The 25,005-nt window shown below is 47.5% G+C and overlaps 1 protein-coding gene across 3 annotated transcripts in view; it reads left to right on the top strand.

Annotated features, from left to right (window-relative positions):
• KCTD15 (potassium channel tetramerization domain containing 15) overlaps window positions 1-25,005 on the top strand; it is a 55,728-nt gene that overhangs the window by 7,153 nt on the left and 23,570 nt on the right. Inside the window, exons 1-2 of one of the 3 annotated variants that reach the window (XM_074582944.1) lie at window positions 930-3,226; window positions 8,865-9,040. In XM_074582944.1, coding sequence (XP_074439045.1) covers window positions 8,877-9,040 — 164 coding nt within the window. In that variant the 5' untranslated portion in view covers window positions 930-3,226; window positions 8,865-8,876. Of the gene's footprint in view, window positions 1-929; window positions 3,227-3,364; window positions 3,636-8,864; window positions 9,041-25,005 lie in introns of those variants that run through there. The other 2 variants (XM_074582943.1, XM_074582942.1) reach the window with 2 other exon arrangements.

Raw genomic sequence — 25,005 nt, 5'->3', positions numbered from 1 at the left:
TCAGGCAAAGAGAAGCAATTAGTCTTGGAGTTGTGAATAAATAAAAATCCATTTATATACCCGTCCTTGACACGTACCTTGCAAATCTTAGAAACTTCATCTAGTGGGAAAAGAAATGTTAAATCATGAACACCAATACTAATCATATTGCAATGTTGCTTCCTAAAACTGTTTAGTTTATATCAATCTTTTAAGTATTAATTCATATGTATATATTCATACATATTGAAACACGACAAGAGAAAGGCATTCGCACACTTGAGCGAGAAGAAAGGAAGGAGTGAGTGCATACAGAGCTGTAGCACATATCTTTATTACCCTCAACAGAAATACAGGCAAGAAAAAAACTCAAAGCTCTCGAGTACATTGTCTTAGATACGGCAAAAGCAATCCCGCACAAGTTACGTACCATGCGCATGCCTTTTTCATCCGAAGTGCTACTGTCTTTGCTTTGATCTACAAACAAACAAAATCTTTATTAGCCATGCATCCCATTTCCACGCAGCACAATTAAACGGTACCTGTCGCAGATGTGTTGGGATGAGTCAGAAACCAATTTCTGCTTTTTGTTCAGTGCAATGTTTTTAGGTAGTCTCTTTACTGTGCTTCAGTGCAGAAGCATCCTTTTTTTATGATACTCTGATTGCAGTTCTAGATTCTCATTATCTATTTTTCATTTAGCAAAGTCACAGAGGAAGTAAATATTGCGATGCCAAGTCATCCCAAATAGTCTGCTTGCACCCCTACAGAAGAGCTGAGTGAAACTCGGGCTGCATGACGGCTCCCCCAGCCTCAGTGGAGCCTGTCCTCCCCGCATGCACTTGTTGAGCGGAGCGGCGGGGAGATGAGGCGGCGCAGGCTACAGCCGCGTCCGGGGATGAGGTGCGGCAGCTGTCTGGGGACACGCTGCTGTGCCACGTTATTTTAGAATAAAATCCACTCCTCTGTGCCGTGCTCTGGTAGGCAACGAGTGAGTCCCAGCCCAGAGGTCAGAGCGGGACGGTGACCCCTGTGCAGGATCACACCTGGGCCAATAGGATGGTCAAGGAAAACAAATTTTAGTCTGTTCTGGATGCAAATCTCTCTGCTGACCTAGTTCTCATTCTCCTTTTCATTTCAGAAGCTCAGCTAAAAATCCATAAATTAAGGAAATTAACTGATGGAGCCTCCGGCATCTTTGTAAGCTATTTAAATCTTTAAATTTACAACATCTTCTGCATATATCAAGTAATTGAACTAACTGCAGGGATGTAACTTTAATGAGAAAATTTCCCTCTTCTCCTGTAGTTTGTACTCTAAAAAAAAAAAAAAAAAAAAAGCTACCCTTAGGAGAAAAGTTTCTGTTTATTCCTGCCACGGAAGAGAACTTTAAAAAAAAACAAAACACCTTCGATTTTAAGGGGGTCCTGCCTGCCCTACTCCCCCGCTGCCTGGCGGGGCGGGGCGGCCCCGCGGCGCTGCGCGGAGGGGAGCGCGGGCGCGGAGGGGCGGGCGGCCCCCCCCGCTGCGCGCCGGCGGCCTGGCTCTTCGGCACCGCGCAGCCGTGCGCAGCTCCCTGCGCGGCCGCGCTCGGCGGCTAGTGGGCGCTGCCGGCCCACCGCTGCTGGCGCCTCGCCGGGACGCGCGGCGCCCTCCGCGGGCGCGGTGGGCGGCGGGTCCCCGACCCCGGGGCCGCACGGCGGGGCCGGCTGCGGCGCGGAGCGGCCGCGCACCCTCCGCCAAAATTCCGCGGGGACCAGCGCGGAGGGGGGCGCATCCCCCGCGGGGGGCAGCAAAAACGCGCAGGCATCGGCAGACCCGCATCTTTGGCTGAAAGTTGAGGGAGGGCTTTGCGCCTTTTTTTTTTTTTTGGCTTTTTTTTTTCATGGCGGGGGGGGGGGGTTCCCTGCCGGCCCCCCTCACCTCCCACCCCCCCCGCGCTGCGCGCCCGCGGAGCCGCCCGCGGAGCCCCGCGCCATCGCGCCGCGCGCTCTAATTGAAATGGCGCTTTTGGCCGGGGGCGGGCTGCCAGGGCGCTCCGCAATAGCACAATGCATGTCGATAGACGTCATTTGGTTTTAATGGCCTACAGGAAATTTGGCGTTTACAATGCGAGACATTAGCAAAGGGTGAAAGGGAGGGGGAGGCGGCAGGGAGGGGAATAATTGCAGCCCCCCCCCCCCCCCCCCCCGGCCGCCGAGACCCCCCGGCCGCACCCCGGCGGCGCTGGGTGCTGCGGGGGACGGGGGACGAGGGGGAAGGGGGGAGGGGGGGTGTCGGGGCTATTTTTTTTTTATTATTTATTTTTGAACTTGATCTAGTTTATCAACAAGTGCAGAGTGGGTGCTACCCTAATTGTAACAGAGGAGTCAGAGATGTGAGAAACGTGCCCTGTGTTACTTATTTGGGAGCTGAAAATTTATGCCTAGTTGAAAATGCCTGGGGAAATATTACATCAGACCAAATGACAATGATTAAAATCAGCTTTTTTTCCCCCCCTTCCTCCCCCCTCTTTTCCTCCTTCTTCTTTTCAGTAAGTCTGTTGAAGGACGTGACAGTGGCCTGATCCTCCCCAACGCCGAACCGTTATCCCCCGGCAGGGCCGGGCCGGGCCGGGCCGTGCGGGGCTCCCGCGCCTCCGCGCCCCTCCGCGCCGCGCCGAGGGGCTCTGCGGGCGGCGGCGGCGCCGGGGGCGCGGGCTGAGGCGCCGGCCGCCTTCCCAGCCTCATTTCATTTTCAAGGGTTGTATTTTATTTTATTCCGGGGTGGGGGGGGAATAAATCTGGAGACCTTCACCAAAAGGAGGGGAAAATATCCAATTTTCATCGCAAAATTAGCTAGGGCGAGAGCAAAGGGCTGAGCTAATTGTAGCCTAATCCTCTGCCCTGCAGGCGTTTGCAAAGCCCTGAGCAAGAATTCGCTTTTTTTCCTCCTCTTCTCCCTTCCCTCTGTTATTTAGAGACGGGATTATTGCCTTTCTTCTCATAACAGCCTCGGCAGTTTCATTTAAAGGCTTTTTCCCCCCCTCACGCACACACACATCCACACACACACACAAAATAAATAGAAAAAGAATCAGAAACAAAAACACCAAAAAAACAATCAGCGAGGGGGGACGAGAGCGGAGAGAGAGAGAAGCTTTAAAAATAATCCCCGCCGCAGCGGGCTCGGCGGCGCAGAGTGACCCCGGCCCGGCGCCCCCCGCCCGCCGCAGCCCGGGGGCTGCCACATCTCCGCCCTGGCCAAGGTAAGGACGGCGGCGGCTCCGCGCCCGCCGACGGCTCCGCGCCCCCCCGCCCGCTCCGCGCCGGCATCGCGCCGCACCGCGCCGCACGCTCCCTCCAACCCGCCCCCCCCTTCCCCCCCCCCCCCCGTTTTTTTTTTTGGAAAGTGCCTGTTCTCCAAACTAACTCGGCGCTGGGCTCCGGCGGAGAAGCGGCGGAGGGGAGGGTTCATTTTAAAGCTACAGGACGCGCTGGCAGCCGCCCCGCTCGCTCTCCCCGTGTGTATGTTTTGTTTCGCTCCGCTCCAGCATGGGCAGCGCCGGCGGAGCCCCGCGGCCCCGGCTGCCCGCGCTGCCGCCCCGGCCCCGGCTCTGAGGACGGCCCAGCCCCGGCGCGGCGGAGGCAGCGCGGTTCGCTCCGCGCTCTCGCATGGTACCGCGGGGGTCGGGCGCGGGGAGCGGGGAGGGGGGGGGGGGGGGTGCGCGGCCCCGGGGCGGCTCGGCACAAAGGGAAGGCGGGCGACAATGGGGAGCGCCGCGTATGGAAAAAGACGGGCGGGCTGTGAATGAAACTCTGGCGCCAGTGAGAGTGGAAGGCTTGGTTTGGGGTAGACTTCAAACCACTCTAGGCTATAGTTTGCATTTCTGCTCCTGCATGCGATGTGGCACACTTCTGCAAAATTAATACATTAGCCTGGCTAATGCTCACCACCATTGGCTGCACGGAAAATGCACAGGATCGGGGATTCGGGGTTGGCTTTTTTCTTTTTTTCCCCTCGCATTCATCTAAGACATCTCCTTTCTTGTTATGTGGGAATAAGTAAAGGACGCCATGTTGTGCTTTTTTTTTTTTTTTTTTTTTTTTTTTTGGCTGGATGCTACCTTTGGGCACAGAGCGCGTTGGGGAGGGAAAGGCAGAAGTTGAGTGACCGGGTGCGTTGCCGGTGCTTCCCCTGACCATCAGCAGGGAGAGGATGGGGGTGACGCGCAGCTCGCACTGAATCGACGGGAAACTGCCAGAGAGAGGCGGGCTGCGGGGGGGCGGGGGGGGAAGGAGAAAGCCTTTTTTTTTTTCGTTTTTTTTTTTTTTTCCCCCGGTAACCAGAGCTCCAGAGGGAGCTCCCCCCCCCCCCCCCCCCCCCCCCCCCCCGCCCCCTGTAAAAGTTTTGGCCACGATCTCCTGTGTCCCTCGGCCGGGCGCTGAGCCAGGCAGCGCGGAGGTGTGCGGAAATGTCTACGGACTTTTCATTTCGGGGCCGTGGGGCGCGAGGTGCGCAGCCCCCCCGCGCTGTGTCCGCGGCGTCAGCCGTTGTCTCGGGTGGCTCTGGCGGCAGACCCGAGCGGTCGCCGTCCCCGTTGATAGACAAAGGTAATTGCGGAGTGGGCAGCCGGGCTCCCCCGGCCCCCCCCCGGCGCCGCGGGCAGCGGGAACGGCCGGCGGGGCCGCGCAGCGCCGGGTGGCTCCGGCCGCCGGGTATCGCCCCGGGGCGCCGGGGGAGGGGTGGGGGGGCGCCGCCCGCGGTGGTTCTGCCCCTGGTGCTCTGCGGGTCTGCTGGTGAGGGAATAAAGGTCCGCGGGGAGGGGGAGCGGGCCTCCCCCAGCACCCATTCCAGGGGGCGGCCGGGGGTGCCGCGCCGGGGGTCCAGCGGCCCCGGCCCGCCCCCGCTCCGGCTCCCCGGAGAGCCAGCTGCTGTACGGCAGGTCCTTAAACCTGCCGGTTTCATTCCACGTCTTAAATGTGCATGAAGGAATTAAACTGCACGAGTGAATAACAGCATTAGTTTCAATTAATTTTTATCCTGGCAACAATAAACTTTAGAAACAAAGCGCTTTTACATCCTTAATTAGTCTTGCTTCCCATCTGTAGTCTTTTAAGTGCCTGCTCCTTGATTTAACTTTGTCCCTCCTTCAGAGCCGCCTCCTTTTTCATGCTTTCCCCTTTTTTCTCGTTATCCCTTCCAGACTGCTGCCCGTTTCTTTCCTGCAACCTTTCACCCCCCCTTGTCCCTATCTGTCTGCTCTGCTCTCTGCAGTTTATTTCTCCTGTATTTTCCCAACATCAACAGCAGTATTGGTTACCATGGCCCCGAGCTATGTGCAGAGGTGGGAAAGCTTCATCCGCCCAAAAGTTCTTACACTTTTGAAGTCTTTCTTTTAGTAGGATCTGAAATGTATCATCTAGAGTGTGTATTAAATGAACAGTATTCCTGAAGGCTTTAGAGCAAGAAAGGCAACACCCTGGAAAATTCTGCAGTCTTTCAGCATTCTCTGCCCCAGGGTTATAGCCCTGGGCACGGAGCTGAATGGAGCTCTTACAACTGCCTTCTGTTTACCTTTTATGGTTAAAATAACAGCTTAGCAAAGAAGCAACTTCATGGAGAAACGATTCAGTGAAATCATCTCAAGCTGTAGCAGCATAGCTAGTTTAATCACCCCTAGAGAGCTGAACAACTGTGAGCACAATGGGACACAAAATCATTTTGTGTGTAAATGAGCATGGCATTGTGATTATTTCACTTTGCATGGGCAAATAGTTTTTACAAGCAGTACTTATGCAGTTAGCTTAGAAAGGCAGAAAAAGATAAGCTGGCTCTGAAAGATCTTGGTGTGTAATGTTTGAAAAACTAAATATTCAGATAATTTGGGAATCAGGCTCTATTGATTTTGCCTTCAGCAGGTTCCTCTGTTACTTATTAGAGCGGGGTTATTGCCTGTGCCACTAGTTGGGATGCTGTATCCTGTTGTAGGCAACTAAAGAGCAAGGATTATTTTACATGGTTTAATAAATGAAGTTGGTTAGTGTTCCTGCGATATTTACCCTTAAGGTTTTAATTTTCACATCAGTATTAGAAAATATGTGCATAAAGACTTTCACTGGATAAATACATTTAGGATTCTGCTTTGTGCATAAAATAAGTACATTACTCAATGTGATGAATTTTAGCTGCCTTTTACATTAAGGAGAGGAAGGAGGCATTAGAAATAGGGTTATAGTACCTTAAGAAATAGGGGGTATTTATTTTTTTGGAGCAGTAGGAGTGTTTTTGGTGCCCTTTAAGTAGTGCTTAACAATTATGCCCCTTGATAATCTGCTCATATGAAAATGACCGAATTCCACAACTTCAATAGAAACGTAGGATTCTTTTTTTTTTTAAACACGAATCTTCTCCAGCCAGGGGAAAAGCCTGTGTTGTAGTTCCCCTTCTCCTCCCTTCCCCCAAAAAGCCAGTGGCACCCTCAATAAGTATGAAAAGCCATAAAAGTTTGAGAACTATTTTAGCTTTCCAGTGATTTTCTATAATTAAGTGTTTTTTCAACACATGCTCTAGCTGAGAGATGCCAAAAGCAGAGGATTGTTCAAAAGGTCCCTCCAGTGAATAGTATAAATTAAATATCTACTGTGTGAGTATGGCCTCACTGAGAATCTCAGACTCTTTACAGATCAAGGAATTTACTGGTATACTAACATTAAACAAAATCCTAAGATAGCAGCAGTGCTTAAATATGCACAAATAGATTCAGATCACTTGATCTTTAGCTATCTGTGCATATTTTAAAATTGAAGTCTGTATTTCAAGACAAATGGTTAAATGTAAGATGCGTTTACAGAGGACTGGAAGTCCTTTGATTTCATTTGGAAATTGTTACAAGGGGTGCAGATGAGCCCTAATTAGGCACTTGTTTTGTGAAACTGCCTGAAATTGATTTCTAAGGCAGCTCTGTACCGTGCGAGGTCTGTACCTTTATCATTAGTGATAATAGTTGGGGTCTGAACAAAGCCAGGGTTGACATTCAGCCTGGATCTTCTGACCCTTTCATTTAAGTGAAGGAGCAGAGAGGGAACATGAGTTTACAGTGCTCTTTGGTAAGAAAAAAACCTGCCTTTGTCTGCGTTGGCAGACAGATGAGGCACCCACAGATTAGTAAACACATCGCTAAAATCCTGTAGGTACTTACATACTAAGTTGTTTTTAAAAGTTAGTTCTTTTATTTATGCTGTATGACATATTTACTGAAGATTGCCCACAACAGGCTCTTGTGGGAAACAAGAAAGCAACGTCTCCAGTCATGAAAGGATTCAATCACTTTCCTTGAAGGTGGTGCTGTAGTAAAAATGTTAATGCCCAATTTCACATGGGCTGACACAGAAGTCCTAGGACAGAGCTGGCATTTGCTTCGTGCTCAGTGCAGATGTCCGTCCAGCCTCCGGAGAGAAAAGGATGTGGATTCATAATGGGGTGATGTATTTCTGTGCTGTAGATGCAGGAGATTCCTAGCAGCTAACCAGGATGAAATGCAGTAAATGAAGATGTTGTGATGACTTTGTGAAGCCATTCAGATGTATTAAGATTTTTTGGTCCCTTTCTGTGTAGCTCAGAATATGTTTTTACAAAGAGGGTTGCTGATTGTTTTTACAAAGAGGGTTCATCGAGTGGCGTAGCCAGGCATCTCGTGCAAAATGCTGCTAAGAGAAAGGCGAGACCAGCTTTAGATTTCTGAGAAACATTGTCAAAGTAATGCGGGAGAAAGGGGAATTCACTTCGCAATGCTGCGTGTAAAGTGCTTGTCAGATGTAAGGCAGAGCCTGGATGCTTGGTAGCCTGCTTGCAGAACAAAATACCAAGAAAATTAGATTATATTCGGAAATGTCTTCAACTATAATGTTTTGCATGTGTCGCTTTACCCGTAAGGGGGAGAATGGATGGACGTTTTCCTAAACTTTTTCTAAAGGTTTTTTTTCCATTTGACATGTATGCCTTCTATACCGATTTAACTGAAATCAGCTTTGAGACACACGTTTCATGCAGGATAAGCTGTGCTTTTCTTACAGAAGAGAATTGGGGAATTTCCTTTTGCTGTGCTTGTCCTGTTCATTTTTAAGACATTTCAGTATTTTTTGCTTTGTATATCAGCTGAAGATTTTTGGACTCAATTGAGAAATTTCACTCATTTTCAAATATTTTTAGGGCAGTAAACATTAGGTGGATTGTGGAATTTGTAATTTCAGGTTGTACAGTAATTCCTAATGCGTCTTGTCATGAAAGCATGGGTCAGTTTATATATCTTCCTCTTTTCACTGCTTCCAGGTATTGTTTTCGGTTTGAAAGCTTATTAGTTCTTTATGTTTAGTATTAAGGCTTAACTGAAAATTATCCATTTATTTCACAGCTATTGAAAATAAACCGGAAAACTGATCTTAGTTTGATGTGAAATTTACTACATGTATAAACTAAATGCCGTAGGTACTGAGGAAGTCACTAATTTAGAGGTGTCTCGTTACTGAGACAAACTTGCAAAAACCCCTGAATCCCAATTCACAAATTGGTTATTCGTTTGTCAGGGGATATTTCACATCTAACACATAAGCCCGCGACCTTTAATTAGAATTTTGCAGTTTGTTTTATGCCCCTTGAGGCTGACACCTTGAAAAATTTTTTTTCTTGATTTCTTATTGCTAATAAGCATCTTTCTCTTCCCCTCTGGTACTTTGAAGAAAATGATGCAAATACACTTAATTACAGTGGTGGCAATAATTTGTTAGCTGAATATGTGATCAGGCAGATGCAAAAATGATCTGATTAGATCTGTGATCACACTGGAAAGAAAGGTAACGCACTGCTACATTTAAGAGAAACTGTTCTTTTTTGCCTTGCCCTTGCAGGAGGGAAGAAGCATGTCCCGCCTGTCTCTAACACGGTCCCCGGTTTCTCCTCTGGCTGCTCAAGGAATTCCTCTGCCAGCTCAGCTCACCAAGTCCAACGCTCCCGTGCACATCGATGTAGGAGGACACATGTACACCAGCAGCCTGGCTACCTTGACGAAGTACCCAGACTCCAGGTAAGACCTTGGCGCTTTCGGGCTGCCCGTTGCTGGTCATTGCATGGGAAGAGGCATGTACCTGGAAGGAATATTTCAGTGCGAAATACAATTTATTATATATTCACCAGTTATGAATAATTCAGTTTCCGATTTATTCTGTAACTTCACTGGGGTTCTACAGAAAAAAAGCCTGTAAAATTTATGTATTATTTAGAGAGTCTATTCATTTTCCCTCTCAACATCTTCCGCACGCTGCCAATACATTTGAGCACCTGTTGGTTGCTGCCCTCAATTATTGCCAACTGCACCAAGCAACTTCTTTCCTTCATGTTTAGGGAAAAAAAAATTATTCTTTTCTTCCTTTAAGAAAGCAGAACGACTCTGTTACACTGGGGCTAATGGATGCTTGTGTCGGCCAGCCAGAATCCTAAGCTCAGTGGTATCTGAGTGCCCGGTGCCAGCGGCTATCCCTCCGGGCAGTGGCCGGCCCAGCTCTGCCTGCGGGCAGCCGCAGGTTGGGTCGAGCCTCTGCCTGCTTCAGGGTAGCCCTTGTGCTGGCCAGGTTGGTGACACGGCTGACACAATTCTCTTAGATCTGGCCCATATTATCACAGAGCGGACTGCATAGATGTGGTGTGAGAGTGTATCTGTGTACACGACATAGAGTCTCTTTATGACTGGCCTGGCCCCCAGTCCTGCATGGCACTGGGCACTGTGAAGGGTGGGGGATCCTGGGCAGCTTCAGGCCTGTAAGGGCAGTGTGGAAGGGACTGCGGTTTTAAGGGGTAAAGCCTATTCATTGGAGCACTACGTGAAAACATACCTGATTTTGATTTACAGTTGTGATTGCTAAAGCAGTTCAGCTTTTTGTCATTCCGACCGCTGCTTTTCCAGGAGGGCGAGTACCGCGTGGATGTGCAATGCCAGGGTGCCCAGCACGCTGCTTAACGGAGGCACTAATGACTGAAAAGCAAACCAGAGCCCAGGTCAGCAGGTTCCATTGCGACAGCTCTTGCTACCTGCATGGCCGGTATTTCCGTAGAGGGGTGGGTTCATTTTTTTGGTATGACAACCAGTGTAAAGCTCTAGTTGCATCTGAAGATTTTTCATTGAAAAGAACTAGGGATTTTTGCACAGATTTGGCAGGTTCCCAAGCAATAAATGACATTTATGGAGACACCTTGAAACGCCTCTGATGTCATAAAGCATATGGCTGTGATTTCATTCCAAGGAGAGGGAGCTGCTGAAATTCTCTACGGAAGAGAAACAATTATTAAAATACCTCTATTTTATGGCTAGGCCAAAATAATATGATTTTTCTAGACGCTGTCTGTTTAATGATGTCTGTGTGGTACTTCTTTAATCAGAGAGAAGAAATCTCTTCAGTGGGGAGAGATTTATAACAGAGAAGCAGGCTAATGCTTCAGAGTATAAAAAAATCCAGAGAAGATTCAGCAGTTGCAATGGAATAGCACATCTGTTTCCACATTTTAAAATATCACTGCTGACGCTATTTTTAAAATAAGCCCCATATCAGACTTACTTAATAAAAACTTCAGTTACGGAAGCTTTGGGAGAATATACATAAAATCACAGATTTTATTTAAAGAGAACAGCACTGATCTAAATAAACCCTTTTTTTTTCCTGTTTGCTAAATAACAAAAGCGCATTTCTTCAAGTTTTGTACTTTGTTTAAACTAAAAATAGAAAACTTGTGGCTGACCAGAGCTCAGGTGCTGCCTGATGTTTTGCTGTGTATTGTCTTACGTTTATATTGCTGTGTTTTCTCAGAAGCTTGAATGCTTTTTCAGCTGCTGAAACTTCAGTTGTCACTGGAGTAACAGCTTACGGGATGAGACCTGTAAATCAAAAAGATTAAATAGTAACCATGTATATTTTTACAGCAAAAGATAACCCTTCACCCACATCCCACATAGGACATATGGCTGCATACATTATGAAGCTGGACGGATGGTACACCTTAATAATTTTTTATTTTTAAATTCTGTTTTTAATTTGGTTTTCTGCAGTGCTGCATAGTAGCCTTGGTGGGTTCCCCCCATTGACTCTGGCCTGCTCCCATTCCCAGTTAAGGCAAATACTTGCCGTTATTTGCGCGGGGATGGCTGGAGCTCCTGACGGTGCTCTGCTGTCCTGGTGTGTGCCTTCCATAAGGCACAGAGCGTCGTTGCGGTGGTCTGGCTGGGAGAGGAATCCCGGGTCTCACAGGTGCAGGAGGAAGGAGAGAGATTTTTTGCGCCAGACATCTGGAAATAATGCCAGAGCACTCCTAGCTTATGCTCAGAGATAACGTGCATGGCCACATACAGAGGCATGGCCATACTCCTCCACGTGCAGAGCTTTCTGCATTATTTTGGACAGCATATTAAACTCTGTTAGAGCACGAGCTTCAAATCTAAGAACGCAAACAGATTTGTAGACTGTATTTCAGCAAAAGATGCTGAAATGTGCTGAAATGCTTTGCTAAATCTTAGCTCCAGTCACATAAAGTACAGTTTGCACTCACTAAAACTGAAAGCTGTGGGAATAGACTTCCGTTTACTTGTGTTACAACCTCTGTTTCTTTCTCTGTGCTCCAAAATTCTAAGTAGGCTTTTAGCTTATAGTATATACCATACGTGTATGTTTAAGGACAGATACAGATTGTGCGCATGTGTGTCAATACAGTCAGGGTATGCACACGCAGAGACATCACGTGCTGGTGGAAAACAGAAAAACATAAACCATCAGATCATGCTTACGGTTCCGTAGTATTTTGAGGAGGCCCAATCCTGTTAGGTCCTGGGCAAACTCAGTTCACGTCAGCTTTGATGGGAGGGAAGAGCTCCCAGCAGCTTGCCAGATCAGGCCCAGCAGGAGCAAGTATAGGTATGACCAGTTCCTGCCTATACCTGCTCTCCAGTCACCCCTCTGGTATGATATAAATTACACCTGACAGCAGGCAGCGTGATACATTTCTCATTGTAATTTGTTAGGGTTGGCTGTGCTCAGCCCCCTCAGCTGGCTCTGCTCCGGCTCTCCCCAGCCCGCGGGCACAGAAGGGACCCGGCTACGGAAGGTTTGCTCACATGAGGGAATGATGGTGATGCGAAGTCAGAGGCCAAACCTTGCGTTTCAGTGGTCCCAGAGTTGTTTCAGAGCAACTCTGAGAAAGTCTTTGATGTTGTTTGTATTAGTGCAGCTGCTGTGAGAAGAGCTTTTGTCCGTTGATTAAATGTGCATAAGTAAAGGTGCCAGATTAGGCATTAAAGGGGGTAGACGCCTTCTTTCCTGTAAATTTTTATGGGCTACATAAATTCTCTCATCTAAAAAGGAAAAAACTTGAGCAGTGCACAACGGGTGTGACAAAGGAGAAGAGGGTTCAGCAGCCACTGTCGAAGATGGTTTCTAAATCACTCACGCTCACCTTACAAACTACTGTCACACACCTTTCCAGTTGTCTCTTTGAATGAAACGCCATAGAGGAAAGCAAGCTGGCCTTTCAGAGGGTGAAACACAAGGAAAATGAGAAACATATACAGGAAATTGTGATCAACAACAGCATAATGATGGTGGTCACGGAAATTATCTCCGAAATAATACTATTAATCCCTCTTCCTGTAGCTACTTGAGGCTGCTTTCCATGCATAGCCAAAATTGCCATTAAAGTTAACAAGCTTTGGAGGTGCAAGGAGGCTGATGTTGTCTTACCTGGACCTGAGACTCAGTTTCAGTAGTTTATTTTCAGCATGGTCTCCCACCCAAACTTGCAACGCTGGTAGCTGTGAGTTACAGGTAGAAACAAAAAATACTGTTGAATTCAGTCTAGTGACTCTTACCATCAACATCTTATTTCTAAAGTAACTGGCTAAATAGACAAATTATTCATCTTTGAGACCATTTTCTCTAGAAATTCCATTAATGTTTTCACCCAGAGGACCTCTGAAGCAGCTCCTTCACACATTGACGCTTGAATATGGATTTATATGACAGATTGTAAAGGCTGCAAAAGCTCTAGCACATCTATAAAGTGAGTTGCAAATTGTATTTATCCAAGGGGGCGAGCCAGTTCTTACATTTGAAAAACAAACCCACACCAGAAGTCCAAGCTCCTAATGTGCAGTCAGGAATACCCAAAGCCAGATCATCCAGGCTCACTCCCACCGAGTCCAGCGGCAGACATCTCATTGACTTCAAGTGGAAGAGAAGTTCCAAATCCCAGCAAGCCCCAGCTTCACGATTTCACTGGAAATTTTGATACCGGTTTGAATTTCCGTTAGAAAGCAGAACCAGATTTTCCATCAGAAGCCTGTCCTTTTCGCAGCCCTGAATAGTGTTTTTATCTCAGAGAATTGCTGTGAGCGCTTTGTGAGTTGTTCTGCTATAAAAGGTAAATGTATTTACCTTACATTCTTGGCTAATTAGTATTTGTTGTACAACCCTCTATTAAAGATAACTATGTTCTTTTGTTCAAAATGTGTTTATAAAAGATCATGCTTTCCATGGCGTTAGTCGTGACAAAAGTGAGCAGGAATAACGTTAATCGAGGCGGCGATGTCTAGGTGGGAAGGGTGTGGGTGCACAGACCCTGGGGAGTTCCCACCCACCCCCAGTTTGTAGCGCACCGTGTTTAGGCGCTGTCAGACCGGACCCCTCTGCTCCCACCTTTCCTCTGTCAGGGTACCCTAAAGCATCCACCGTTCTTGGATATTTCTGGTGGTTTTCTTACCTCTTCAGGAAAACGGAGCTTTTCGGCCCCGTGGCCCAAGACATGCAGGGCCAGTGCTAACGTAGTGCACCTCCTGATCTCAGCTCTTGGCGCACCTGGGCTTTACCACTCTGGAGGCTCCATCCTCCTGAGAAAACCAGCACAGGCTTTATTAGCTGTTTCAGAAACTAATGATGTGACCTCAGCTGTTGCAAGACATAGTGGAGTTTTCCAGCTGTATCCCTGCCTCACTTTCCTCTGAACCCATGGACTTTTTTGGTGATTTACAAAGGAGTGCCCTAAAGCGCATGTTTTCTTCTCTGAATGTTTCTTGGCAAAACAAACTGTAATTCTTATATAGGCCCACCCTCACACAAGCTCTCTTACCAAGCATGACCTTCTCATTCTAGCTACTCTGCAAGTATCTGTGATTTTTAGTTCCCCTACCTTTTTCTCCGGCACCTCCATCTCTCTGGTTGCTGGAGCTCAGCATTGACACCTGAGATCTTCTGCTTCTCCCCCCTTTTCTGCAGTCACACCAGGCTGGACTGAGTTCAGGGGAATGCTCTTCTCCAAGTTTTAGGACCCCTCTGTTGTCCCTGACAGAACACGATTGCTGACACCGTACAGCCAGATACAGTGGTTCCATAAGCTCAAACACAGCTGTTACTGAGCTACGGGACAGGTTCTCCACAGCTTCCTTTACACTGAGGGCTCCACACCAGGTCCTGCTTTGTACTTTTTGGGAGGGATTCTTAATTGAGATGTGCTTAGGATATGTAATTTGTATTTAGGATATATAATTGTTCAGACTTAGCACACTTGAGAGCATCTTAGATTTCTTGCGCGTGTAGGATCAATCTAGCGTTACTCTAATCATGATTTATTTCCTGATTTCCCATCAAATCTGTGTATTCTTGATGTTATTACAAGAAAACAATGTCCAATTAGCAAATTCTGTCACTTGCCCCATGCTGGTGGTTAGGTTGTAAATCAGTCCTTAAACAAGACCTGTACTTTGGGCAGGAGGTTAAGTGGAGCGAAGACCAGATTTGTTCATAACCAGAGATTGTTGGTGGCTGCAGAAGCACCGAATCCTGCTCTGGAGCAGAAACGGTGCCAGCTATCCTGGCCTGGCGCTGCCTCCTGCCAGCCCCGTCCCGCAGCATGCCCCATGCCCACTGCGGCATTGGTAGCATCCGTCCTGACTGGGGCGTCTCCCAGACCTCTCTGTGCTGCTGCCATTCCACGCTGCTCACCCACCAGCATCTGTGTAGTCTTTTGTCCCTCTTCCATCCCTCTCTCATCCCCTGCGCACCTGCTGACCCACTGGTTTAAGTCGTTTTTAAGGAGATGGGCAAGCGTGCTGCCGTGGCACATTTCACCCTTTGTAAGGTACCGCTTTTCCCACCGAGGGGAGTTGTTGAGGGCCCTGTCTGTGGGGTGACACCAGCCTCTGACACTCGCAGGCTCTGAACTGTTTGTTGTGTATTACCCAAAAGGCAAAGAGTTTCTGAGTTGGAGCCATCAGCCCACGTTCAGGCAAAGCACTACAAAACGTGCCTGCATGTGAGCTGCAGCGCAAAGCTCATTAATTTTAATAGGTATTGTGAACTTAAACCGTACACAGACTTTAAAGCAAAACACCTGAGGAGGCAGGAGCAAGTGTTTTTCTTGCGTGTTACAGATGCTCGGAGATGCAGGCTGTGGGCAGGGTGTGGGAGCGCTGCGCACACGCGGTGATGCTGCGCGCCAGGACGGCAGCTCGGGGCAGAGGGGGGAGCCTGCCAGGGCGCCCCGTGGCTCTGCCCTTGGCTAAGGCCATTAGGTGTGCGCTGCACATGACAGCAAGTAAAGGAGCCGAAAACCAGAGGTTTTGGTTATTATGCAGTGCCTTTGCTGAATTAACATGAGAATTTTCATGGAGATTAAAATCACGATCGGTTTCATTTCATGCACCTGCAACGTAGAGATAAATCTTTGGAGTTTTTCTTATTTGTTTGTTGACTGGGCAAACCTCTCTTTGGTTTCCAAGGGAATTTCGACAATCATAACCCTTAAGGAAACAACCCTTAAAAAGCACCTTTCCCCTTCCCGTCTTCCGCTCCCAGCCCCACCGCGTCTGCCTGTGGATGTTGCACTTACTGGAGCAGGAGCTAGAGTGAGGGAAGGAACTCTCATTGCCAGGCTGATGAGTCAGATAGATAGTGTAAAACGAGACGGTCTTTCCCCATCTCAGAGCCCAGCATTGCTGTTTTGCATGGTGCTGCGTGGCTGAGGTGGCACAAGCCCTTGCCGTGCTTTGATAAGCTGAGGGAAGGCGTGAAGCGCGAGTTCGCATGGGCTGACCATCAGGTGCTGCTGCTGGGATGCATCCAGCCCGGCAGCAAGCGGGGCAGAGCGCGGTGGGCGGAGGCGAGGAGCCATTTCCCCTCGCAGATGGACCAGCCACAGCCGCCGCTGCAGGAGTTGCCCCCGTCCCAGGTGTGTAGGCACCAGTGCCAGAGGAGGGGCACATGTTTGGCCTCCGTGGAAAATAAAAATAATCTCTAAGAGGGATGTAACGACAGCTGGGAACGATGCTGTTAGATACCCTGTCTCTAGCTTTCACTCATGGGAAAAAATCTTGGATTTAGTGTCTGGCACAGCCCATGGAAGTACACCATAACTGCAGATTTCCCTGTGTTACCCAGGGCTGTTGTTGCACAGCTGGAGTGGTAGCTTTGGTGGTAAAGGAGAATAGTCCCTGTAGCCCTAACCCTTCTCTCCAGGGATTTGGGAAGACGGAAGAGAAGGAATTTATATGGAAACTGATTGTTCAGACCCGTCTGTGTCCACCTCTCCAGGATCTCCTACTGTCTGGCATGTAGGGAGCCAGAACAGAGCTGAGCTGTCTGCTGTGATAAAGGTGTTTACTCCATGCGGGACTCGGTAACCGCTGCCTTGCCCGGCACAGCCGCTGCCGGGGGCTGCCCGCAGGCGCTGGCGGGGAGAGCAGCCTTTGCCCTGCGGGAGTGCAGAGCTCGCTGTCGTTGGGCGCTCACATGGGGCCCTGCCGATGAATGAATTATTTGTGTGTTTACTTGGAATATTTGGTGAAATGTACAAGAAAATACTGCCTAGCTACTCTCTGATGAACACTTTTTTGGAAATTATTGTTTGTCTGTATACATTTACAGCCTGAGTTGTGTGGAGTTCTAGGCATAAATGGGTATTCCAGGATTTAGGAAGGGGCAGACCAAGCTAGTCATGGAGAGGAGATAACAAATCGACACTCGTCTGACTTACAGAAATAAAATTACGGCTGTGGTACTATGCCTGGCACAGGCTGTTCAAAAAAACCCAAATTTGAGAAAATTGCACATTCCTATGCAGATATTACCTTATTGGGCTCAGCTGGTTGAAGGGAAGAACAGGCATCTCCATGCAGCTGGAGCAGCCTGGCTGTGGGCAGGAGGGATGTCACTTACGGCCTCTCGAGGAGTCCAGAAGATGAACATTGAACAGTGTCTCCAGTTCCTCCGGTGCAAATCCCAGCTGACCGTGTCTCCTTTTCTGCTCTTCCCTTTCTTCTTCTGCAATGATAACATGACTGTAGCTGAGTTACACTTAGCACATGAGTGATTCCCACCCTTCCTGCTTCCAGCAGGTTGAAAACTAGTCTGGTTTATTAAAACTCAGAAAGAGAAGCCAGCTGAGACAAGGAGACCAAAAATTCAGCTTCTACTTTTTTTTTTTTTAGTTTATATAGGTTTAGCACTCTGTAGCAGTTTCTGAGGTGAGTTGGTCAAGTACTTTGCTATTTCTTTCATTGCTACTTTTACTTACCGCTCACCTGACAGGGCACTTTGGTGCCAGCAGCACAATTTAAGTATTTTTCATCAGTCATGAAAAGCATTAGCAGCATATTTTAAGAAACCACGCCTATAGGATGCTGTGGAATCAACCTGTCTCCTCCTTTTACGTGCTGCTAGTGGAGGCTGTTTCTGCCGACGAGCGTGGGGTGAAGCACCGCGTCTGTGCTCAGGTGGAGCAGCTTTACACTGAAAGCAAAGGGGAATCTCCTTTATTGATTGCTGCTTCATGTGCTGCGCACCCAGCTCCCTCATGGCAGGGAGAGGAGTTATGTAAAGACGCGGATTCGGTAGCTTTGTACTGGAAATCGTGTCCTGAGGTCACAGCTAACCACCCTACCAGTGGAGCAGACGAGGCGTTACCTCTTCATGTTTGGTCTTTGAATACATGTCACTGGAGTCTTTTGATTTATAAAGACCCTGCAATGGCAAGTAGACTTGGTCTGCTTAGGGGGATATTTCATGAACTACTTAGGAAGTTTATAAAACAGACTCCCTAGATTATGAAGCAAGGGGGTATCTGTTTTGTAAGGAACATGTTATGAAATGAATTTGTCTCTAGGCCTAACTTAATTATTTTAATGATCCCACTGGTGGTTGTCGTAGGTGTCGTTCTGTGTATATATTGTGACCTACATGCTTGTGATCATTTATGAAATCTAAGATTTAAAAATACATTGGACCTTATTAATTCCTTGCCTGCTTTCACTGAAGTGAATGGAGGTGGTTTGGATGTCGGTCTGTTGGGCCAAATCTCTCTTCCAGTGAAGTCAATGAGAGTTTTAACATAAGCTTAAATGGAAACAAAATAAGCCCTATTGTTAGAAAACTGCCCTAATAATAAATCTGGCCAAAATAATCCCTAGTGTAACCCTATTGAGGTCTGTGGAGTTACACCAGGGATGCATACTGGTGCGATGTGTGGAGAGGAGTTAGGAGAACCTGAATGTTGTAGCAAAGTGCTTCTGCTGGGTATCCACGGTACTCGGTCTCAATTCTCCATCTGAAGGTGTAAAAGCAACAGGCAAATGAAGACAAAGCATCCTGCACGTACAGGTGCGTGCACATACCGTTCCGGCTCAGGTGGCCTTCCCAAAGATGACTCCGCTGGTTTTGGAGGAGTTACTCCAAATTTGTACCTGTATAACTGAAATCATAATTAATCTATTCATGGGTTAATAAAATCTTTGAGAACAAAGTGCATATTTAAACAGAAGAAATATGCAGGCATGCAAACACAGGATTCATATGTGAAAGCGCGAGGGAGGCTGGATTTCTGGGGCACAGAGTAACAAGGTGGTGTGGAGGATGCCGGCTGTAGCAGACAGGGCTTATGCCCCAGGCTGCTGCTGGCCACATGGCCTCTGCCAGGCTTCCCTGTTAGATGAAATGTAATAAATTGATGAGTATACCTAGTCCTTGCAGCACGTCGGCTTGTTCCCTTGTGCTGTACTGACATTAAATGCACAATCTGGTGACTGAAACAGGTAAGTACTGTCAGTCACTCTCATCCCTGGTGTAACTCCGCTGGTACAGAGTCACACTGGGTTGGTGGCTCTCCTCACCGAGTTCGATAGCTGAGAGAAGCTGCAGAGCTGGAATTAAACTCCAGTTACAAACTCTTATCTCCGTTCTCTGTTCACCAAACTGCCTGCTCCTTCGCCTCATCGGCTGTGATCAGCATTTGCTTCAGTCTTTTGATGCTTAAAAAAGAAATGACTCCTGTAAACATTTTCGAGGGGATTGGTTTTTGTTTTCATCTGATTTGCTCTCCCTTGAAGCTCTGCCAGGCAGGATGGCTGTCAGCTTCGCGCGCAGGCACGACTGCGTTGCGTATTGCCGCAGTCGCTGTGACCATACCTGCCTGTCAGAGCCAGGCACCGGGACAGGCGGGCTGAGCAGGGACGTTGTGATTTCACTCTGCTGCACTATGGCATGCATTCAAAGGCTAAAGTAGCTGCTTTTTCATCTGCTGAGGACCACATAAAGCAAAACCTGAAAGGAGTCCTGCACATGGATGCTGGGAAGCTGTTATGCAGCATTTGCAGTGTTCCTCTTGCTCAGACTGAGAAGGGATCAGTTGGCAAGCCCTGGAAACTGAGATTTGCACCGTAAAGCTGAAACGCTGAAGGAATCCTGGTCCAAAGGGCAGGCTCCCGTTCCGCCTCCCTCCTAATGGAGTGCAGATGCCACCAGTGCTGCAGGTAATCCGTTTAGATCTGGTAGAAGCTTTTGCAGCAGCAAATCTCTCTTGAGAAAGCGGACAGTGAAAACCAGGGACTCTTTTTAACCTTTCTGGTGTCATACTGTGTTATGCTAACAAGTTGTACTGGTGCGATTTACACCAAAGGCTGCAGGTTTGGCATTTGGGGAACGTGGTGTGCCTTCCAGGAGACTGCTGCCTGAATTCTGCTGTTGCGAAAGTGACATACAATTTAACAGACAAATTTGCTAGTGGAACTCCATGGGAACCAGTAGATGACAATAGAGGGAAACTGAGTCCTCTGCTTGTGCGGAGGTTGTCTGGGAGGGAATGAGGGCTGGATTTGGGCCAGTAGTACTTAACACTTGTGTTGAATGAGGGAAAAAATTCAATGACCACTTTTTAATCTTGCAGAGGGGAAAAAAAAAAAAAAATCGAAGAATGGATTTGTAACCAGTTCCAAACATATTTCCTCTTCTGCTCATATCCAGTTATATTCTGTTTGCAGATGCGAGGGTTAAAGCGGGGGCCTGCTTCTGCTTTCAATTAAATCAAAGGATGTTTTGGCCTTGACTTCACTGGGACCAGAATCAAACCCATGACCATGGTATTGTATTTAAGAATGAATCTCTTGCAGTCACATAAAAAAGCCAGGTTCAGCTTTCAGTACCTCATCAGAGTCCAACAGTTAATGGTTTTCTTATTATTTAAAAGTTTTTGCCAAGCCTAATTTTGTAAGCGAGCGTCCTCTGTGCAGCAGGTGCATTGCTGTCTCCTTCCTGGGGGCCAGTTCCCTCTCCGTAGCACCCTGACAGGGGCTCCCGCTTTTTTTGGGAATGTGGCAGCGGAGCCAGGCTCTTCCCAGCGGACGCATCGGCGGGTCGCTTCCTCTGTGTCCCGGCTCGCGTCCGGCTGCAGTAACAAAAAACCTACTGGAAATTCCTCTTCGGTTCTGCCAACGGCGCAGGCTCACCAGCAAAAACTATTACATAAGTCTTCCTACTTGATGTGAATTTAAGGGCTTTGGTGTCTGTTTTCCCTTCAAAATAGCTTTTTAACAAGTCGTTCTTGACGTGTTCATTTCTTTAAGTGAACAGGCAGGAAAAATATGTTGGGTACAGCTTAATCAAAGGTAAGAATAAACAGGAGCATCACTCATTCATCATTTTAAGTGTGGTAACAAAAATACGGACAGAGAGAACTGGATGCAACTTCCCAATCACATACATGCTTGTATTATAACCAGTTGCAGTCCGTCTGTAGCTCTCTACAGTGTCTCTGTGCCAGAGTGAGCGGTGGTGTGAGCCGTACCGGAGGCGTACAGTAGTGTAATTGCAGCAGCGATACATTCTGTGAGTGGGCAAAATCAGTGTAGTTTACTTACTGGAGGACAGAAGGAAAAGCAAATAGAGGAAGAATGTAAGATAAGCTGTTTTTTTCCATATTCTCATTCTCAGCAACAGAAGAGCTTTACTAGTTTAGCCAATGGGCATGCCAGCCAACAGCCCAAGCAGCGTGGGCAGTTTCTTTTAGGCAGAAAGCTAAGGTATCCCTACCCAGAGAGGCTGGTACCGTTCCTGGTCGCAGCAGTGCCGAGTGTCCTGGCACAGCGGGGGCTGGCATGGCACCGAGGTCTCCTGGGGCTCCTGCTCATCCCACACCGGGCTGTGCTGCAGAGGCCCCAGCAGCCCCAGTCCGGGAGCTTTTTCCTGTGGATCTGGAAATAAAGAAAAGAATCATAGGAAAAAGCCGCTCAGCTTTTGGATGCCTGGGATCAGAAGGAAAGGGCTGTGGCTCATAAGTATTCTATCTGTTTGCACGAGCAGCAGGTACCAAAGTGAGTGTGTTAGCTGTCACCATTTAGACTTTTTAAAAGGTTGTGCAGCCCTTGAGTATCCGTCCCTCTTTCTCCTGCTGTGTGCTGAAACGTACTGGTTTCACAGCACCCACACATGCAAAGGATGCGGAGGGCCAGGCTCGCACCCTGAAAGGTAAATGAGTTACATTTGAAATTTTCCCTGCCTTCACTGAATCCCAGTAGGAGTTTCGCTCTTGACTTCAATGAGCAAGGATTTAGCCCATTTGTATTAAAATAAAACTAGTATCTGCATGTTTTCCAACCTCCCAGCATGCCCAGTTGTACAAGGGTGATGTTAGTGGAAGTAATGTCTGGATCTAGTCAGATTTGAAAATCTTAGTAAAAGTCCTGCGCTGGGTCCCACTTGGAGCTGCAGGGAGCAGGTGAGCAGCAGGAGAGCTGGCGTTTGGTCCAGCCCTGTTCTCGTCGGGGCCCTCACAGCACCACGACTGAGGGAGAAGGGGTGGTTAAGGGAATAGCAAGAAAAGGCTTGTATAGGCAGGAACGTTTTATTTGAATTGTGCATCTTCTCAGGTATTAACAACTTAATTCTGTTGAGTGCCCGCAGCTCCCACAGAGTTTGAACTGAAATGCAGTTCTTGCAGGATCGGGGACCTTTGTGAAACTGGGCAGCGCTTTGGAAAACTAAGATGCTAGTGTAGGAGTTTGTTTTAAATTAAAGAACTTTTGTTCCTCCGTTGATTTTCATGGCCAAAATTTAGTGTAAATCCTGCTGAGAAAACATGAAAGGCCAAGAACCATTGCAGGGCTCAAATCAGAGCAGCAGCAACAATGGCATAGTAAAAATAGGATACTTTTAGCAACATAAATTTGTATTAATATTTTTAATCTTCAACCACTTAAACAAAAGTTCAGTTAGAATGAAGTAAAAGACACAAAAAGAGCAAAAGTAACCTGAGCTGCATACTGGAAAAAATTACAGTATTGGAAATACTAACATCTGCTTCTTTAACTTCAAATGTTAAGTCCACAATTTAAAATGAGGAGAGGAATTCCCAAATAGATAGGTATTTCCTACAGAGTATGACTTTCTGTGCAGTTACCTGGACTTTGTCATATTTCACTGAAAGGATATTTAGCTCCTACCGCTAACAAGTTCTGTGTTTTGAGGGTTCATGTTATATTGTAATATTATTTGGTTACTTTTATTAAAAATATGCAAGTCAGAGAGACTCTGCCCTTCGCACTCTCCCCGGGTGGTTGCTGCCTGTTGGGAATAGGGGTGGCAGAACTGGCCTGTCTGGAACTGCAGTAACTGCAGCATCTCCTTGCGCTGGGCTGCCCTCCATCATGTGCATCTGCGTCTGCCCACCAAGGCCAAGGCCTCTCTTCTGGTCCTGGGTACTCCAGAGCAGCTCGGCCACACGCAGTGAATGCAAACGGTACGGTTACGCCTCAAAAAGTAACGGGAGGCTGTTTGTCGCCGTCCCTGTTACAAAGGGTGAACAAGCCATGTCTGTGGCGCCTAGGGAACTTTTAATGGAGAAATGCAAATTGCACCTGTATTTCAAAGTTACATTTTTTCCTTGTTAAGCACAGCAAATGCATTTCGTGACTGACAGCTTAAATAAATGTGGTGGGATGCTGATCTGCGTAGCGAATGAGTGCCGTTCTGTCTGTGTGTGTCTACTTATCCTGCCTATAAATGTGGTTATACGCCGAATGCAATGAAAGGATTTGTAATATAGCAATTAACATACTAGAAGCTGTTTGTTTAGTCAAGTCTTTTTATAGCTGTTAAAATAACACACTAGAATATACAAACGCTACTTTTATAAGGCAAAATAAAATCATTAGCCTGACGGAGGGCTGGATCCTGCCACCGTTACTCGTGGCTAAGCAGCGCTTTGCTCCCGAGCTGTCGACTGCCCGCGAGACGGGCGGCAGAAGCCAGGCCCCAGGGAGCAAACGTGCTGCTGATTAATTTGGGATGAGCGGCCAGTGCTGATGGGCCTCATCCCAGCATCCCAAAGAGGTGAAGGGTTTAGGGTTAATACCCTTATAAACCTGGTGGGAATGAAAAGCCTGGAAAGGAAAGCTCATGGGAGCCTCGATTCCCTTGGTCGCTGGTCTGCTCATTGTAAGTGTTTGCCCACTCCTCCTCCTCCCTCAGACCTGATGGGATGCTTGGCCACACGGATGCAGGACCAGCGTGGCTCTTGACTAGCAAGAGAACTTTTTAATGCAGGAAAAGACACTGGCTTCTCTACCTGGGATTAGTGTTTCTGATTTCTTTTCTTAACTGCTCATTTATATATAGGCAATACTGTCTCTACAAATTGAAAAGTGTCATGTATCAAAATATAAAAATACATACATATTTCCATGAAATTATATATCAAAGGCACCCGCCAAAGTGTCTTAAGTGTGGAGATGGGCTGTTAGCAACAGGCAGAAGAGAAAGAGCTGTAGGATCTCTTATCCTTACCATGAATGCTTTGTGGTATTTCCGAAATAATCGGTAATTTCCATTTCAGCGGATTTTGTTACCTGTTGCTCCAGTGGACTTCAATTGATAGTAACAGAGAACTGAAAACATAATTGTCCATGCCTTTGTTTTGACATAAATCCATTACATATCTAATTTTGCTTTTTAGTGATGGTATAAAAAGAAGAAAAAAAAACTCCTTGCAGAATTTCCTAAGAATGATTCTGCATGGTAGATGATAATGTTCTTTACGGATTATTGACTTTTAAAAATACATGTTGATATTATATAGACTAGCTCTGATCTATTGCAAAAATAGATATTCTAGTCTGAACAGCAAAATATGAAGTATTAAATCTGGGTAATAGATCCTGCGGTTCCTTCAGGTGCTTAATAGTTAATGAGTGTAATATCCTTCAAAATCACTGCAAAGTGAGCATATGGCTCAAAAAACTCCTATGGCATCCCAGGATCAGCATTGGAAGGCAGGAAGAGGAGGTTATAGGAATTGGAGATGGATAAACCCATTACCTTGTGAGTTACCTCCTCCGTCCCTCTGCTGAGATCAGACCGTACTACCTGGTGCTCTTTTCTTGTTAAAAATTGAGCGTGGTGTTTTGGGGTCACAGGCTTTAGTATCTCCATGTGGTTCTCACAGGTCGGTGTTGTCCTTGCCCATCTGTGGTTGCTCACTCGTGCCATCAGGATTGAAGGGTCAGGGGCTGAGCGGTGCCTCCGTGGGGCCAGGCAGTGCCTGTGGGACGCTGGCGTCTGAGGCTGCCCTGCTGAAAGGCGGGTGCTCGCCCTGGGCTTGTAGGGGTGGTGGGAGAAGGAGTCGGTGGTCGGGGTGGCTCCAGCGGAGCGGGACCTGCCCAGTGCTGCAGGCGTGGTGCCTGCACTCCATTTGGGG

The sequence above is a fragment of the Larus michahellis genome, chromosome 4 (genome assembly GCF_964199755.1).
Source record: "Larus michahellis chromosome 4, bLarMic1.1, whole genome shotgun sequence".
Classification (NCBI taxonomy): Eukaryota; Metazoa; Chordata; class Aves; order Charadriiformes; family Laridae; genus Larus; species Larus michahellis.
Note: the sequence above shows the minus strand (reverse complement) of the source record. Positions and strands in the feature narration are given on the sequence as shown.